The sequence below is a fragment of the Anopheles maculipalpis genome, chromosome X (assembly GCF_943734695.1).
Source record: "Anopheles maculipalpis chromosome X, idAnoMacuDA_375_x, whole genome shotgun sequence".
Lineage (NCBI taxonomy): Eukaryota > Metazoa > Arthropoda > Insecta > Diptera > Culicidae > Anopheles > Anopheles maculipalpis.
In genome coordinates this window covers 1,406,999-1,425,145 of record NC_064870.1, presented here as the reverse complement: position 1 = coordinate 1,425,145, position 18,147 = coordinate 1,406,999, and the positions used below count along the sequence as shown (strand labels likewise).

Genomic DNA, 18,147 nt, shown 5'->3' with positions numbered 1-18,147 from the left:
AGCTACCCCTATTGAGACCGCGTGAATAAATAAAAGAAGAAGGAGAAAAAAGCAAGCAAGCAAGCAAGCAAACAAACAAACAAACAGAAGAAATGGAAGAAGGAGTAGAAGAAGAGAAAAAAATTCGGCCTCCAGCGTCACAAACCAAAGCCACGCGGAGCTCCGGTAAACAATTCAGCGCGCCGACTTGCCGACGGGCTACCGAATTGATAACGGATACAAATTTTTATCATCATGTTTCCACCGACCGGTACTGATGGTTTCGGTGTCTTCCCGGTCTTCCAGCTGTGGCGTGGTCGGGCGATGGAAGAGGCCCGGGATTGTTGGGCGTTTGGGGGCGGGGTGGCGGCAGCTATAGACATCATGGGTTATGATAACACCCAGAGATAACGGCATGAACTCTCCAAGTCTCTCTGTGCCCGGTGGTGACAAACATGAGCGCGCCCGGAACATCTCTGCGCTACCGTGCGTTTTCGAGACGGGCGAGAAGGCAAATAGGTAATTATCTGTTTCAATCGCGTTGCGTACACAACTTCGCGTCGGCTACTGGAGCTACTGTCGAGTGTGTGTTTAATGCTAGTTTCTTTTTTTTATGCCCAAGTCAAGTTCTTTTCAATTTTTTGTTTGGTGCCTTCCAGACGTCTTCTGTCAAAGTTTGACCCTCATAAATTCGTTTCTTTTGCGAGAACTTACCCCCAGCAGAAGGGTTTTTTCGGATGAAGAGGGGAAGAGAGCGAGAGAGGTAAGCCAACACGTCACTACACATATCGTGAACTTTGTCACGATAGTTACAAAATAAATGATGAAGCGAGGACAAACAGAAACCACACCAGTACGGTTACCCTAGACGCGCGATTGAAATCGGATCCATCTCCGGTTCCCAGCCCCGAACGCGCACAGGAAGCACACGCACGACCAGCGTCCACGTAACATTATCGGCTCGTTATCATCAAAAATACCGCCCCATATTTGATATGCTATCAGCGCGCGTAAACACTAATAAAATCGTGTGAGCAAAAATTAAAGAATCACCGAAGCCGCCATCCACAGATGTAAAAATAAAAGCAACCGGGGACCCAGGAAACATCTCGCCACGGCACCGGATCCGTCCAGAGGCTAGTCAGGGTCAAGCGAACAAAAAAGAGGAAATTTTGGAGGCTTTTTTGGCCATGCATGCAAACATAATTTCGGATTTTGCGAGCCAATCGGACTAACAGTGACAAGCAACTGTCAGTGTTGGTGCGCCGGCGGAACAGGCGACAAAACGCACCGGTTGATTTATATTGAAACACGAGATCCCTACCCACAGACCCACATGGGAGGAGGGGGGGGGGGGGGGGATTAAACGCAAATGAAATTTCATTAAATGTGTGTACGATTTGAGGTTTTTGACATGTGCCCGATGCCGATTCCTCGTCGCTACCCTGTGCGGCAAATGTATGGTGGATGGTGGATTTTCACATTTTGTTTTCACATTTGCAAAATACCCCGAATGAGCCCTCAAAGTTTGGTAGATCAAACACCTGAAGCTTATGCGCGCGTTTGGGGGGAGGGGTTTGCGTGCTGTCAGGATAGAGCGAATGAGGAATTATGTACGTTTACACCAGTGCTGGAAGAGTGATTTTGGCGTCGGGGAAAGTCGAATTTCGTTAAAAGCAACGCAAGTGAGGCTTCTCTCAAACTAGACACTGTCTATAAAAAAGGGATCTTTAACTGAAACTCTAGGTCTAGTTTTTGGTATGTATTTAGCTATGTATTAATTGAAATCCGTCATCTATCGCTGTAAATTAACATTTTAGATCCAAACGAACCACTGTGGGAAGCTCTAGAGATTTATTCAAGGTCTGGGAGAAGGTCCTCGAATAGTGATGTTTGACGAATTTGAACAATGACGAATTTGACAAAAATTGAAGCCTAGCAGTATAGAACACCAAACGGATCCATCAAAAAAGGAAGCAACTTGACTCGTTAAAGAATTTCTAGCCCCTTGTCTAGCTATTTCTGGAAGATCTCTGTAATAAAGTAAGGTTATAAGGTACGCCGTGGCAAGTTACTTTCACACGGCTGCATCGGATGTCGATTCCGATCCAAACTCCAAGGACTCTCCATCTCCAAGGACTCTCCATCTCCAAGGTCATCTAGCGGCTTACTAGACTTATCGATACCACGTAGCTAGATAGTCAGTCCGTTTTGGGTGAGGTCTTAAGTCTAGCTAAATTAAATGTCATGTTTTGTGTCAAACTAATTTGTCACGTAATTCTTAACTCCTGCCAACAATGTGAGCTGATTTGCGGGTACGTTCAATGTCTGTTTTTATTACTTTTTCAATAATCAAAATGGCCGTTCTAGCGCAAAAAAGAAAAGGACGATTCTGCTGTCAAAATAATGTTGAAAAATTCGAACCATTTTGATGAATTGCTTATTGTGCTAGTTGTGGTATAAACGAGCCATAAGTTAATTACTGGTTGATCACAATGATCGATAGATGTTTGATGAATACTTTACTTTCAATTAAACATCAATTAAGTGATAATAAAAATCTATCACTTTTTTCTTGGAATGAACAATCAAGCGAGTATAAAAAAATGGATATTGAACACTTTTGGATAAAATGACTGCCTGTTATAGGTTCCGACCGTTCACATAAAATAAATTTAAGTGTTTTAAACCATTTGGCTTTTCCTGTTTTCTTCTAAGCAAAATTGAAGATGCTTTAACGTGCCGTCAAAAGGACTTTACAGCTTAATAAAGTGCCATTCGTCTTCCGACACTGTATCGTAAACATGATTGATACATCCCCGTAATGGTTTTATTTCACTTTCTTCTATTGCGGTACAAACACTCAAAGCCCGGACGGTACACCAAGAAAGAAGCTTCCAAACCAACCGGACAGGGCTTTGCGAGTGTGTGAAAAACGAAAATCGCCGAGTAAAAACAAAATAACAATCCACTAACGAAATAACCATGAACAATAAACTATCCGGTCTAGCTTATCAACAAGTTTTTAACCACATCTTTGCCTCATGTGTATCGGAAGTCGGAAGAAACCGATCTCACACGGTTCGCTCGGGGGGTCGCCTGGATCGCCTGGCAAACTAAAACTTTTCAAACACAGATTTGCAGTGGTGTACCACTGTGAAATTGTTAACCACCGTCAATATCACCATCCGACCGGACGTGTAGCAGAACCAGCACTGAGCAGAAAGCCATAAAAACAATGTACGGTAAATTAAATATTGCGCTTGATGATGCTACCAAACGCTGCAGAACTACAACACCGGCAACACAACCATTTCCGTCACCTACATACACCGTGTCCTGTCTCCTGCACAGCTTTGCATCGAACGAGAAAGTATACGAGAAGGATGTGTGTTTGATCCCGAACGGGTAGGGTACTTTCTACTGTTCACTGTTCGATAACTGTCCCGGATCCGGGCGTGTGCTAGAATCGCATTCGGTGAATGCGTATTTGTTGCTGTTCTGTTTGTTACTTCAATCGGGGGTTTTTGCACCACCGGTCAAACAGTTTTAGAACACCTTCGTGTGCAGCGAAAAATCTCCTACCTTTTGGGAGCACTTCCGGGAGCACTTCCACGGAGGCACGGTTGCCGTGGGGGCGGTCATTTAACGATGATTGTTGGAACATCGAACCAAGATTAATGATGGCCGTTCCCGGTCGTACACTACCGCGCGAATCGAATCCGACGGGGTTTCCCGAGGCTCAGGACCACGTCGTCGATGCACTATGTCTTCTGTGTCTCCTGTGTTTTGTTGGCAAGACATTGCTCCGCAAGACAGGGTTCGCACACATGTTCACACCAGGCCGGGGCTGCCGGGGAAAAAGTTTGATGTGTTTGCAGGATTTGCAGGCGATTTCTAGGTGTGATTGAACTGTCTCTCTCTCTAGTTTCGTTTTTCGTATTTGGATATCGGGTATCCTTAAGAACTATTGGGTGGGTGAGCCACACAAATGTGGCTCAGCAACGGTAACGATTTAATATTTATGACAATTTTTAGCGTAAATTTCGCAGTTCAATTTTTGAATTTAGATGCTCATGGTAGAGTCCTGGATTTTACCTCATTTTATTGCAACGTTTTTATTGCTATACTCTTAAAACCTCAATGTCTGATGACTCTTCACAATTTTCTAGACAAGTCAAAAACAAGATGGCCACTCTTCCGCGGTGCATCCAATTTATCTGGATGCTCTAGCACCTCTCACAAATTACTTGTTTATCCACAGCAACACTCTTGTTTGGCAAACAAATAACACACAAAAAAAGGCAACCAAAAATTCTACAACCATAATCATGCGATGCACAATAATCCCTTCGGCAAACGATTTTCGGTTTTTTGGCAATGCAAAAATTGGTCAAACGAAATTAAAACTCACACCTATATTGTGCGGATCCTTTAATCTACCGCCGGAGGTTGGTTGCGGTTGGTTGTTTACTGCTGTTTACGCTACGTGCCCTACCGTTACGCACAGTCCACAGGACAAAACATTGGAGAGCTCGGTTGGGAAAAATACAGTCAACAACAAAACTAGGTGCGTCCTTGCGCCGACGGCAAAACGAGAGACAATGTTTAGAAATTGGTTGGCTTCCGCCAACACAAAAAAAAGGCCAGAAAACTCATGTCTCTCGCTAAAAATAAGAAACAGCATACAAAATCAAAACACGAAGCGAAGGCTCGTCTTTTGGAGAGATTCCACCATTCCTGCAAAACTGCATATATACACACACATATACATTTGAATGGTGGGTACCTACCCACCGCATCCCAGACCTTCTCGCAGTGGTAATCCTCGTAGATTTATTGTCTTAATCATGTGAGGATTACCCCGCGTTAAACCGCTCGGAAGGACTGAGCGGGTTAGGTATATTTTAGCTTAATGTTATGTTTATTTATCTGTTGCCCGGTTTTGATTCGGAGCAAACTTTCCACGATAAGTAGTGGCGAATAGAGTGCAAAAATTGCTACATTGAGATGCCCCCATGCCGTTGTGTAGGTCCGTACGATGCATCAGATGGCATGGCATGGGGTTGAAGAGAGTTGAGTAATGGGAGTGGGATAGGAAGAAGGTAAGTAGTTTACCAAAGCTAGTAAGACGCTGTTACAAATGATTCACAATGGCGGGCTTACCTTTGGGAACGGCGCAGAGCAAGTATTGTTCGAGTAGTTTCGATTAGAATAGAATAAAGCTGTCACAACATAAATGCTCGCCATATTAAAATGTATTCCAAAGTGTTAGTGGATTGACAAAAAATCAAACTTGTCTTTGTTTTTGTCGAGGAATATTCCACCCGCAACGCGGATCTTCAAAATCTGTCCAAACAAAACAAAACCAGTACGGAAAACTCTTCTAATAACGTCCCATGAAATTACCTGTCAAATGAGCGGACGGCTCGTGTCATAATCAATCATTTTGATGCAATTAGTACGCTGGGTTGGGTAGGATGCTACTTCACCCACTGCGAGAGGCGATCAAATTTTACGGTTGAAGTGTGAAATGATTTGGAATATGTGGAGGCTAACAGGATTTTGACATTTGGCGACTAAACTGATGCACTTTTTTCAAGCTTGTGTTTTATTGGCTGTCTCCATTCTCAACTGCTCAAGTTCGCGATGAGAGAACATTTTCTGATTTTTGCAGACGTTGGACCTAATTTTACCTCTACAACCCTGATCACTCACTAGTTTTGAACTTGATCCGGATTTAACTTCAACCCTATTCGCAGTAGAAAATATACGAATCCTCCAAGTAAAATCTCTCTCTCCAATTTTTGTGAGGATGTCGACTGAAAATGCTCTCTCCAAATGGTAAAGTTCTTTTATTTTCCCCGAGCGTTATCCTGGTTTTTCCAACGCCTAGTAGTATGCAATAACTAGTGTCGCTGTCAATCTTAAGTGTACTCTTAGTATTTCAAAGGAAAAAACAAAATGCATAACTTTAGGCGCATTAAGGTTTCAAAAGATAAATTATTCAAGGTTTATAGGGTTTACATTTCACTTCACTTGAGCGGTGACAAACTGCCAAGATGCATAATTTCTCGCAGCATAATGAGATTTTATTTTCGGACGGTGTGTTGCTAATTTGGCTAACTAGGAGCAGTTATTTTAATCGTCATTAGAACATAACTGGCACGTAACTGTCGTGCGTGTGTGTGTGTGCATTGGAAATTCAAATCTATACACATTCCTGAGCACTCGACTCACTTCAGCCTCCTTTTCCCTTTGTCCACCAAGTGACTCAGCTGTATGTTTTCAAACGCAATAAATCATTCCCATTGCATAACGTACGTACGCTATTTGCTTCGGTAACATTGCTGTGGTTGCGTTTCGGGTGTCTGTTTTTTTCACCTCCCCATTTTGAAGATTTATCGAGGAATCTTAAAGAAACTAGTGCAATTAACTTATCGTGCCCCGTGTCTTCCCACACACAGGCTTACAGGTCTGCGACAGACAGCAGCATTGTTTTGCTCGTCCTGTAAAGGATTGCAAAGCTCGCCGCCGAAGACGAGGCCAAGGCAAACGGAGCAGTTTTCCGAAATCGAAGTGGCAAAATGGCCGGAACAACAACCAGTACCCCATAATTCATCCGATACAGGTGCAGTCTGTGGCAAAGTAATTAAAACCCATTGCCGAATGCCATTCGCTAAAAACGCTTCCTCCAGAAAGAGCTTTCCTTTGCCGGCGTGTGTGTGTGTTTGCACATTCCAATCCCTGGACAGCCTGGACACGCACTTAAAGGGCCGGTCCTGTGCAGCAAACCTCGGTCCAGCTTCTTAAAGATGTCCGGTTTTGCAGGGGTTTCCTTGCCGCAACGCAAGGCGAGAGTAAGAGCGCGCGATAAGGCAAAATCCTAGCGTACTACTACTCCCCCCCCCCCCCCCCCCCTCCATTCCAACCCCGAAAAAGATACATTAAATAAACTGCCATAAATATCGCACCGCCGCATATATATCATGCGGAACATTGGATGAATAATGGCTGCCCCGAGTTTCACGTACCCTTCGCCAGCATCCCGCTACGGGCTTGTTCCGCCCCCCCCCCCCCCTCATCCCTCCTGCAACCTACCCTTTTTCCTCCCATTATGAAGCAAAGCGGGATCGATATGCTCCGGAGTTTCGTCGGGTTCAAGGTAGCCGAACAAATGGCCGCACCGACTGTAAGTAAGTGTCTTCAGCGATCAAAGAAAGCTGCCGTCCACCGTAAGATGGCGTCGAGTCCTCGCTGCTCAAGCCCAAACCATCTCCCCACGGGTGAGCACCAGAAGTTTTTGGAGGTACCGAAGCATCGAGTCTTATACCTTTGACAGCCAGTTATGGCTGCCATTTTGTCGTCTGCTCTGTCCCACCGGGTGCGGTGGGCAGCTTACCAGCAAATGATAGCACACCAAACACACACACAAAAGGAACATTTTGAAGTCAGAGCAGCATGATAATCAAAGTGCGCGGGAGTGAAATGATTTATTTATTGTCAGACCCGACCAAAGCAAAACCGTTTTTGGTCGCGGCAAGATAATTAATTCATTTATTACGTTCAAGCTGCTTGCTGCTGGTCCATTTTCTCTCGCACTGGGAAAGATGCTGAGGGGAGGAAGGGATGGTAGAATTGCACTTTTCTCGCCTGTTTTGTTTCTTCTATTCTTATTTATAAACCTTCTTTGCGCTTCGTTCATTCCCTACCGTTAGTGCCGTGCCGTGCAGAACGGACAATTGTATTTTAATAGTCGATTAGGCTGATCCAGCTCATAGCACCACCTCCGTGCGAGGTGTCAGAGTATTTTCCGCCACCATCATTTCCATTTAAACGTCTCTCATTTTACATCATTTGAAATGTATTTCCCAAAAAAAAAAGAAAAACAAATGTCCTTCTTTTAATCATAATAAAAGAAAATTCAAATAAAACCTGTCGTACATCCCGATCCCAACGGGCAACGGGGAAAATCTGATGTGATTTTCCTTTTTTTTTTTAGCCATCAATGAATGAAAAACCCCTGTTCCGAACCCACCCAGCAGGAGGTGCTAGTGGGTAGAAAATCATTAAAAACCATAAGTTTGTCGATTAAATTACAACTCAATGTCGGGGATGGGTTTGTCAACGCTTTCCTCCGCTTCTAGCCACTATCAGTGTCAGAAATGGATTTGGCAGGACACACACACACACACACTACACGCGGAGAAAAACGGTTCCCGATCTGCATACTCTGGCCGGGGAACCTGATTCGGTTTCGGTTGTAGCCTATTGCCCAAGAAAACAGGGGAACACTTCTTGTAAAATGGCAAGCAAATAAAGTCCCTGTAGCCTTACGGCTTTTCTGACCTGTTCCTGTCTCTCTTGGTGTGTGTGTGTGTGTGTGTGTGTGTGTGTGTGTGTGTGTGTGTGTGTGTGTGTGGTAGTGTTTTTTCTTCTTCAAATAAGACACCGAAAAAACGAAAATCACACTCACACAAACAATAGGGGGAAATGAAATAGAGGACGACATTCAGCCTCCTGACATCGAGATTATCGGTGATATCCCCCGTCACTTTTCTCTCACCTCCACTGCGTCCACCTCCTGCTGGGCTAATGGGATAAGATAGGGATGCAACTCAGCATCGATTTTGGGCACCCTTCGTTGTATCGCAACGAAAGTTTTCCGGTGCGCGCGCGCGCGCGTTCGCCAAAAAGGGACAATAAACTATTGGAAAAGTCGCGAAGTGGTGTCGCATAAAATTACAGTTTTATTGCTCGGCCCTCGCAGTGCTGTCAGGGGTGTTGTGCTGTGTACGCTCTTATTGCTATTTTACAGCCCGGGGATGTTGGGTTGAACATTTAGAAAGAAAACCCCCTCGCAGAATGCTATTGCATTGCCTGTGCCAGCGGGATAGCTTCGCCGAGCGCAATGTGACGCGAACTAGCGAATGCAGATTGACTTTGCTTGGCCGGGTTTCAGCAAAAGGGGTAATCGGAAGGTTGCGGAAGAAAAGGGGTAGGTTTCATTATGGTAATAATAATAAAACTATTAAACAAAACGTTTGTCACATTATTGCCACAGAAGGAAAACGGATTCGATCCGAATAAAAAGGCGCTCCTAACCCCTTTGTGTACAGTGGCTGTCCAAAACAGCCCATCTTGAAGGGTGAGTAAACAGGCAAGCAACCAATATTTACAAACTCGATTGGCAGACGAAAAAATGATATGAAACTTTTCTCCCGCCCACCCCTTCTCGGGGTCTCTTAGTAGTTTAGTTATTGCTTTTGTTTTGCGATTGTTTCCTTCCGTGTGTACAATCGGATTCCGTCGTTTTTCCTCGTAGCAAAAGCGGGAAAAGAATAACCTAGGGAGAGCATATGTTTTCGGAACAACTTCCCATACACACGCAGGCACACAACTATATCCTAAAATTCCAATAAAATGAAGACGAATGCTTTGTAGGCGAAGCAGGTCGAGAGAGCGTTCCGAGATTCACTCGGTTAGACGTGCCAGCCCTCAAATGGCAAGGTGTTTTTGCAGTCACTGGCCTGCCACTGCTCCCACTGAATAGGTGTAGCTTACTTACCCGGACGCGTGCCTCGGTCAGGTTGGTCCACATCGCGATCTCTTCCCGGGTGGACATGTCCGGGTAGCGGTTGCGGCTGAACGTCTGCTCGAGCTCGTGCAGCTGCTGTGAGGTGAAGTGTGTCCGCTGGCGTCGCTGGCGTTTGTTTTTCTTATCGTTCTTGGTACCGTCGGTACCGTCCTGCTGGATCGTGGTACCGGGCGCGACCGTACCGGTACCGTCCTCGTGCGACATTCCGCTACTCAGATTTTCCGTCTTTACCGACGCTTCGTTGATACATCGGGATACTGTAAGGAAATGGCGAGCGCGAGTGGATGCGATCCACCGGCGTGAAGTGGGAAATCAATTTAAACTTTTACGCCAGCAAACTTATGCAGCTTGCGGATGAGATTTGGGTCGGGGGCAAAACAGTGTGTGGAAAGATTATCTGTCGTACATCAGCCACAATGGACGGTACAGCGAAGAGAAGGGTTCATTGCAACATAGTACTAGTTGAGCTGGCGTTATTTAAAAAGTTGTAAAACAGGTGTGGAATGTATATCCGTTACATCGGTATTTGAAAGTATTATTTAAACGATTTTTTTTCTGAAAACCAAACTCTCGCAGATATATCTTCTAATAAAGAGGGAGTAAAACTACTTTCTATTAACAACAGGCTTCAAACAACACAAAGAGATCCCCTCTGTTACCATTTTATACCAGGGATAAAGATTCTGCGTTCACTTTCATCAACAAACAAGCAAGATCGTTTCGAGAGTTGAACCCATGCTCTCTCTCTCATAAAGCTCTCTCTTTAATCCTCTCCGCTACCTCAAGAAGCTATACCTTCCGTGCATAAATGGCCTATATAATCGTCCACTACCTACCATCATTTTTTCGATCCCGAGAGCTTCTATTGCGAGGTGAAGACGCTGGAAAGCCCATCTGTGCGTGGTCAATACTGCTAACGGACGTCATTCCGGTGTGACTGTTTTCCCGAAAATCTCCAGTTTCTGCCCAAACTGCAAAAGGGAATAGAAAAGAGAAAGATATAAAAGCGCTGTCGAAAATATGATTCTGCTAAAGATGCTGTAAAGTGTTGTTTAGCTTAATTTACGCCACGAAATATAATCCTAGTGCATCCGGGTGTTTCACGCTTCTCGCACTCCCTTTTGCAAAAAAAAAGTACTGTCGAGTGCATCTTTTTTTACCCATATTAATTGCGCGGTCGGTATGGCCCATTAGAGTAGCCAGCGAAATTGATCCTTTTTAAATTTCATCACGTGGTTTCGCCGCTCAATCGGCAATATCCGTTCGCTTGCTACCGATTGAAACCAATCGAAGGAAAGCAATAAAAAATAGATAAAAACAATTAACCACATCAACCGCAGATCTTGTGCAATGTGCAGTGGACTGGAAGGCGTGGGAAGAGACGTAAACCACACGATGAAAAACATGGAAAAATGCGCATTCAGTATAGGTGTTGTAGGAGTCGACCAGCCATACCAGGGAAGAGATAATCATCCGAAACACATCCTGCACCATTCTGACGTTCCATGATGTTCCTGCCACAGGAAAAACGCAAACACACACACACACACACACACACACACTCGATAGCAAACGCAGCAAAGGCTAAAGACAGCAAATTGGTTTCGGCGTTTGTGCTATGGAGAAGAAAGTGGGAAATATTGGGAAAAAGCAACCAAAAAAAAAAAGTAGTTGCATACACAGTCAACCCAATATGGGACGGTGGTGTCATTGCAGTAACGGGAGGCAAACCAGCAGAGGGGGAAAAAAGGGGTGTTAAAATATCAAAATAATTTATAGATAGTTCGGCCGCATCCCTTCGCAGCTTCGTCGATGGTGCAGGCGTCCGGAAGGATGGTGGGCAGGGAAACATAAGTTATGTGCTTTGCAGTGTGCAGTGACATCGGTGGTGTATCTGGTGCATATGGTTTGGGCGAAACCAGTTGGTTTTTGTTAACACCTATTTATGACCCCTCACTGATGGCAGACGTGATTGATTGCGGAGCCATGGTGTGTGTATGTATGCAACTAAAAACCGTACAAAGAATTGATAGTGAAAACTGCAGTCTCTAAGAATGGTCAACAGAAGGCTAGAGCAAAGTGGTGTGTTTATAAGGGTTTTTTTGGTTGGATTGTTTGATTTTATTGCTCATCGTTTTGTACTTTGTTTATTTGGGGTTTTCTATAGCAGTTTTTGTACGTGTGACACGACTATTCGATTTTAATTAATGATATCGTATAATGACAAATTGATACCATCCGCCAGTACCATCTGTCAAACTCGACTGTGACGCAAAGCTGGTTTTTGGAGGGTTTTTGGAGCGAGCTAAGAATGAAAAAAATATGAAGAGTATGCTTTTGAACTGCTTTTCGTAAAACTACTCGATGGAAGGCATTTGATAGAGTTTAAGTCTATCTCTACTAAAGTTCAGAATGAAATTCGCTTTCTAGACATCTTTCAGTATGAATTAGAGCATGTTGCAGGTTAATGTGGACATATTTATTGGAGTCCGGTAATTTCTGGACATAACTCAGGATGAACTGGATGTTCTACCATGATTGAAACAAATATTTTGAAATGTTTCAAATAATGTACATCTCTACGTAGTCCACCTCAACTTAGGCGGTGTCGCAAAAGTACAACAGAGTTCACTTGATCTTGAGCATAGTCCAGGAGTTGTTGGAACGTTATTGGTTCCCCTCGGGCACGGTGTATCTCAACTCGTGCTCGTTCTGACGCTTAATTTCCCAATTAATATGTGTTCAAAGGAAAATAAATCAGTTTCCTCAAATGCCGTCCGCTTTTATTACTTCACATTAACCCTCGCTCGTCCGACTGGTATGCATCATGCATCAGCCTGCTTGATGGTGGTATTTTGATCAATTCGAAAACGTCCAAACCAAGTGCCTCGGTGTCATAATTCGTCCGCCTCGCGCCTAGATTAGTGCTTGACATTGAAATTTGTGGAAACAAATCTTGAAGCATCACAGTTGCAGTTCGGATTACAGTTTCAAAAACCCGGTGGTAGCCGGTTGCCGCGCGCAACGGATACCCCAAACACAAGCCAGCGCCTGTCCACTGTAACTGTAGCGCGATGTCAGACGGCTTATTATAACCATTTTTTCTCTTGCGTTATTCCTTTTTTGAAAGGAAACTGCTAACCATTCCCGAGACGGATGCGGTGCACGGTTCCGGAAAATTGAACTCCGGGCGTAATACGACACCGCACGCTGTACGTACAAGGGTCTTCCACATGTACAAGAGCAGGCATCAATTGGCAGCACCCGTTTAGCGTTTGACTTGCGTTCGTTTGTTCGGGATCTTCGATTGCCCTCTTCGAAGCAAGCATACAAATTGGAGAAAAATTAACCATCATTTAACACTTGTTCGGAACGCTTGTTGCGCTCGTGCGTGCTCTCAGGACTCTATGGGGCACCGGTGAGCAGCAGAAGGTGCCCGTTTCCGCGCGTAAGTTATTAGCGGCAAGGGTGTTCTTCACTGACAGCTCGGGGCGTTTTAAATCACAGCGAAAGGTTTGGTAGAGAACAATGCTTCTGCGAAGCAATTTTGCTGATGCCTGTCTGTGTGGCCTCCGTGCATTATCTGAATGCTGTGCAAACAATTAAGCTTGGACGTTCTGACTCCTCGTGACGGGGCGAGCGCCACATGTGGGTTAGCAAAATTGTGCTATTTCAATCAAAATGTAATCCTTTAATCGAGTGTGTCGCCTGTACGTTTGGCAAATATTTGTATGTGCAATTGATACAACAAATAGAGTAGATCCAACATATCACTGCTTACCAGTCGGGACACTGACGTGCAGCTGGAAACCACCCGTAGTATACCTTTACATGTACATACGCTCAGGTATGGGCCAGCGCAAGTATCCGACAGCCTCCTGCCGACAAAAGGACACTGGTGAACCAACCGGTACAAGGATAACGCTCTTCTGCCATGCCCTGGTGAACGGTCGTGCGATAGAGAGCGAGAGATGTCGTCCGGAAGCAGAAGATGCTCGGACAGTGCGCGCGCGCGCACACGCACGCCAATAGTAGCTCACACCCACGTGCGCTAGAGTGAGATATCCCGATAGCTCCATCTAAAGAGATATATGCCCCCGGAAACCCCGGAGTACGCCTCAATGCATGCATCAAGCATCCGGAGCCGCCTTTAGGAGTTCTATCTACCCCAACCCGAGCAGGGGGGGATAATGGGGGAAACAGACAGTAGACATCGCACGTTGCAGAAGCAACGTGCGAAAATAAAAGACTTGAGTATTCTGAAAGAAGACTTGAAGCCCACACACACGCGCGGGAAGAGGCCTCGTTGGAGCAGAATTGATTCGAGCCAGCCAGTGACAGCTACCAACCGGAGCTCATTTCAGTATGACGATTGTACGGTTTATAGGGCATGTGTTGTGTACGCATGCAAGCCATATTATAGACAGAAGCTTTGTTGTAGGTATATTAATAGTTTGCCACGAAATATGTGCATATATTCTAAAAACCCGTCAACTTCCTTACCATTTGTCAATATTGCTTAGGGTTTCGTGTTTGGTTTTTTTTTCGAAAATCCGTCTTCTCCCACTGCCCCCGTCATCGTTCAACTGCAAGGTTTTTGGGCTTACTTGTGACTGCTTTTTTTGTTCGCTATTTTTATTATTATTATTATTATTATTTTGGTAAAGGTTAATGCGATGCATGCATGACACCGACTTCGAGACAAATTTATTGTTCAGGAAATAGCTCCCCGCGTGCGCCGATTACTCTGTCCCATCCTTCATGTGATGTGTTTTCGGTTCGGGCGTACCAACACATGAGCCACACGCGTAATATGCTGTGGACGCCGACAATCGAAACAGCGCACTAATGCTCCTCTTAGGAAAAGTAGGATTAACCAGGATTAACCGATGCCTGTCTGACTTGCGTTGCGTTTTTCGACTCTGGTTTCGAAGGGGCGCGAGTACTGGAAGTGGTTAAAAATAGCACGGCCCTACTCACGTCCCTAGAAAATCTTACCCGTACAGAATGCGACAGGATCGAGATCAAGATTTTGCTCGGATGTGATGCCAATGATGGCGTTTTTGTGTGCCGAGGGCCAAAGCAAACTCCAATATACGCTCAGTGCATTGAACCGTAAGCTGACATCGATGGCGATGGATAGGAAATACAAACAGTGCCCTCCCGAGTGTCTGGTTGTGAGTGCTTCGAGTGTAAGTTAGTGTTGTAGTAGATATTTCGAATTTGTCCGTTTGGTTGCTTCTTTGTTTCTTGTAGTCTATAGTTCCCCCCCTCCCACCCCCGAAACGATATTACATGCTGGGGGGACGCCTCGGGTGATCTGATGGCCTGAATTTGAAAACTACCGTCAACACATGTCTCTGGGAACGGAAAATAGTTAATCAAACAACAAGCAATGGCTTTACTTATCTGCCGATATGAACCATTCCATGGCGGGCTCCCACCCTTGGTAACAGACGCGCTCTGGACGCTGGTGCAAGGCAATTATTACACCAGACGACAACCTTCGGGCAATTGAAGGTGAGGACTTTTGCAGCGCTTCAAAACAGCCACACGCACACAAGTGTAGCGACCTGCCTAGTGCGCCTATGCGTCATATAATAGTTGAGTTGTGAGTTTAAGTTCGCGTACACCCCGTAAACGGTTCGGGATAGTTGCTCCCCAACAGTATCCGGTGACACAGATATATCTATATGTGCAAGGCCCCCTCCATTTTATTGGACCTCCACGGTATACCCTGTAGCCGCGGAGACATGCAATTTCTGCACCCATATTGACAGAGAAATCCCGACGGCAGCAAACCCATCACGTGGGTTGCCGCCCCTAGTTGGGACAAAGATTAATGATAGCGCTAGTAGTTGGTCGCACTATTTTCGCGCCGAGCGCAAAGTGCACACTTGACTGGGGCAGACTGGCTCAAAATTTATTGCACCTCTTTACACAAAACGAGAACACACACACACACTCGTTCGCGGAGAGTGTGCATCTTCCACCGGCACACCTCGTCGGTGTCCTCGGCTCCGGATTGTGGAGACCCCGCCGCCGAAGATATTCTGGGGCAGTGGCAGTGTCGCATCGCAACAGTCAGAGTCTCTACCGTACACATACTCTACTTGGGGATGCAATCAGTGAGGGCTATTGTCAAGTAATTACATGTAGCGCGATGACATTGGAACTGTCACTGGTAAACAGTGTGCCATTTTCACCGCCACCTCCCCTATAACGGCCGAAGAGCATTCCTGTGAAACTATCTTGGCCTGATTTGTTGTTTTTTTTGTCGCTGACAAGCTGTCTGTTTGTATGGTGATAATTTGGTTAATTAGTATCTCCGGCGTTCGGAGTGTGCAACGAGCAAACAGTAAAGGCTCCATCCGGCCTGTGTAAAGGTTTTGTTTAAATTGTATATGGGTGTCCTTCCCTGATTGCATCTTCCACGTTTTGCTGCCTGTGAGATGTTGGCTAGATGATTGCTTTTAAATGTAGTTTTGCGCTCAATCTCCCGCACGTCATCTGTCTCCTGGTGAATGTCTTCAATTTCCTTTCTGCCCAGCCTGAAGTGTAATGCACCCGCACCCTTCCGGCATTGTTCTAACGGGAAGCGGGAGAGGGGGAGGGGGGACGATCGCTATCCGGATTACCCCCGAAAAAGGGGATGGTGACCCCTCGCAACAAGGCAACATTATTTTCTTATTATTTGATAAGGTCCCGTAATGATGACCTAATAAATATGCACCCGCAAAACAAATTACACCGATCGGCAATAACATTTTTGTCCATCCCCGAAAAAACAAGGGCAACAGACGGTCTTTTCTACCCTCTGTGCGCGCGGCTCGTCCTCTCAGGATGGATTGGAGAAGAATTAGAACTGCCGAGACATTAAAAAAAAAAAACACCGAGTCAACAAAAACCGGCAGACACTAATCTGGCTCATCTGTTTCAATCTTATCTGTGAATCGGGGACGCTCAACTTGTCCGTCCGGTTCTGTTCCGTCCGCCCGGAGGAGGGTATGTAGGGGGGTTTTTTAAATTGTGCGGTTGTAAATGATTACACCAGCCACGCCAGCCTCGGCGGCACCGTTCGGTGTCGTCCTTGTGCGAAAACGAAACATGTGCGTAATGCATCCTAAAAACTTATCTTGACTTTGATTTCACACCCGACCGTTCGGAAAACTTTGAGCATGTTCGCCGGCAGCGAGACCCGGGTGGCCTCGGTGTGCGGTACCGATTAACGATCAATCACTCAGCGGCGCGAACGAACCTGCAAGCCCCGTGTAAGGGTACGGTTGACTTTACCGGGGATGTTTCGGCAGTACCCGTGGTACGTGGCTGCACAATGGCCCTACGCATTTATTAACTTGCACCACCACACACCGATTGTGCCGTCTATTTGTCTGTGCGTTTTTTCTTCTTCCCCCTGTCTGCTTTAACTGCACAGGTTTTTGGCCGTGTCGGTACGAAGGGGCAAACACCCTGCTCAGTGCCTAGGTTTGGAAATGATAATTTTATAGCAAAATGAATCTGTTCAACCTCGACACGGGACAAACCCCTTTTGCTAAAGCACGCATACGCACGAATGTATTGGCCGATGCTTATCGGTCGAGGTCGATGAAATTGCTGCAGCCTAGCATACCTCTCTCGGGTGATGCTGCTCGGCTGGGTGACAAGGAAAATATCCTAACCAGCAAGAAATAGGCAGATAATGATTATGCGATTTTGGTCGGAGAAGCAATCCGGTACCCACCACGTACCAGGCTGATGACTTCGTTCCCTTTGTTTTCCCCCATTTTCCACGCGCGAGACCGTACGACAACTGACGCGACTCTATCGGCAAACTAGAAAACAATAAGCCATATGGGACCAATTTAATGGTCAAATGAATTTATGTGGTTTCGCACCCGGTTACCACTGTGCCGGACGGATCGGGTTGAGACACGGGAAAACAAGGGAAATCGCAATATTCCGGCTAAAAAAAAAAAGGGGGAAAAATCTCAATCCAATGTTTGTTTGACTTATGGATTTGGAGTTTTCGGGGCAAAAGGATGCGTTATAATAATCAAAACCATTTTTGCACTACCTTTCGCACACGCCATACGGTATTCGAATTCGGGCATTTTTGGTGAACCAGAGGGGTGAGAAAATGAGATACATAATTATTGGGAGATTAAGACAGCAGGGAAGTAACATTTGTTATCCCAAAAAATAAAGGAATCACGGGCAGCACACTATCAATATTTATCTAGATTTTATCTGTTTCGTATCAGATGTTTTTAACGATTGATTTCCAATACTGAAACAGTTCAAGTTGCAACGCATCACTGAGCGAATCTTCTAGTTTAAATTATGCCATACTTTTTATCACGGCGAGCGTACCTTTCCTGGAGCGCTCTCGTAGCATGATTGATAAGCGTGCGGCGCTGTACACCGTGTGTATTGTATCGAAATCTTGTACAAATCCTCGCTCTCTTCCAAATCTCTCTTTATTTGTTGTCCGATGTTGATAGATCGTACCAATCACGCTCGTTTTGTCGTCTAAAATCTAAGTTAATATGTGTGTTTATCAGAAGACATAG

The 18,147-nt window shown here is 45.3% G+C and overlaps 2 protein-coding genes across 2 annotated transcripts in view; one reads left to right on the top strand and one right to left on the bottom strand.

Annotated features, from left to right (window-relative positions):
* LOC126568277 (armadillo segment polarity protein) overlaps window positions 1–18,147 on the top strand; it is a 369,973-nt gene that overhangs the window by 31,505 nt on the left and 320,321 nt on the right. The gene's annotated exons all lie outside the window — the stretch shown is intronic.
* LOC126557460 (pituitary homeobox homolog Ptx1) overlaps window positions 1–18,147 on the bottom strand; it is a 46,766-nt gene that overhangs the window by 7,213 nt on the left and 21,406 nt on the right. Inside the window, exons 3-4 of the mRNA XM_050213251.1 lie at window positions 10,414–10,548; window positions 9,548–9,834 (exon numbers count right to left, since the gene is read on the bottom strand). Of these exons, the coding sequence (XP_050069208.1) occupies window positions 9,548–9,834; window positions 10,414–10,548 (422 nt within the window). The remainder of the gene's footprint in view (window positions 1–9,547; window positions 9,835–10,413; window positions 10,549–18,147) is intronic.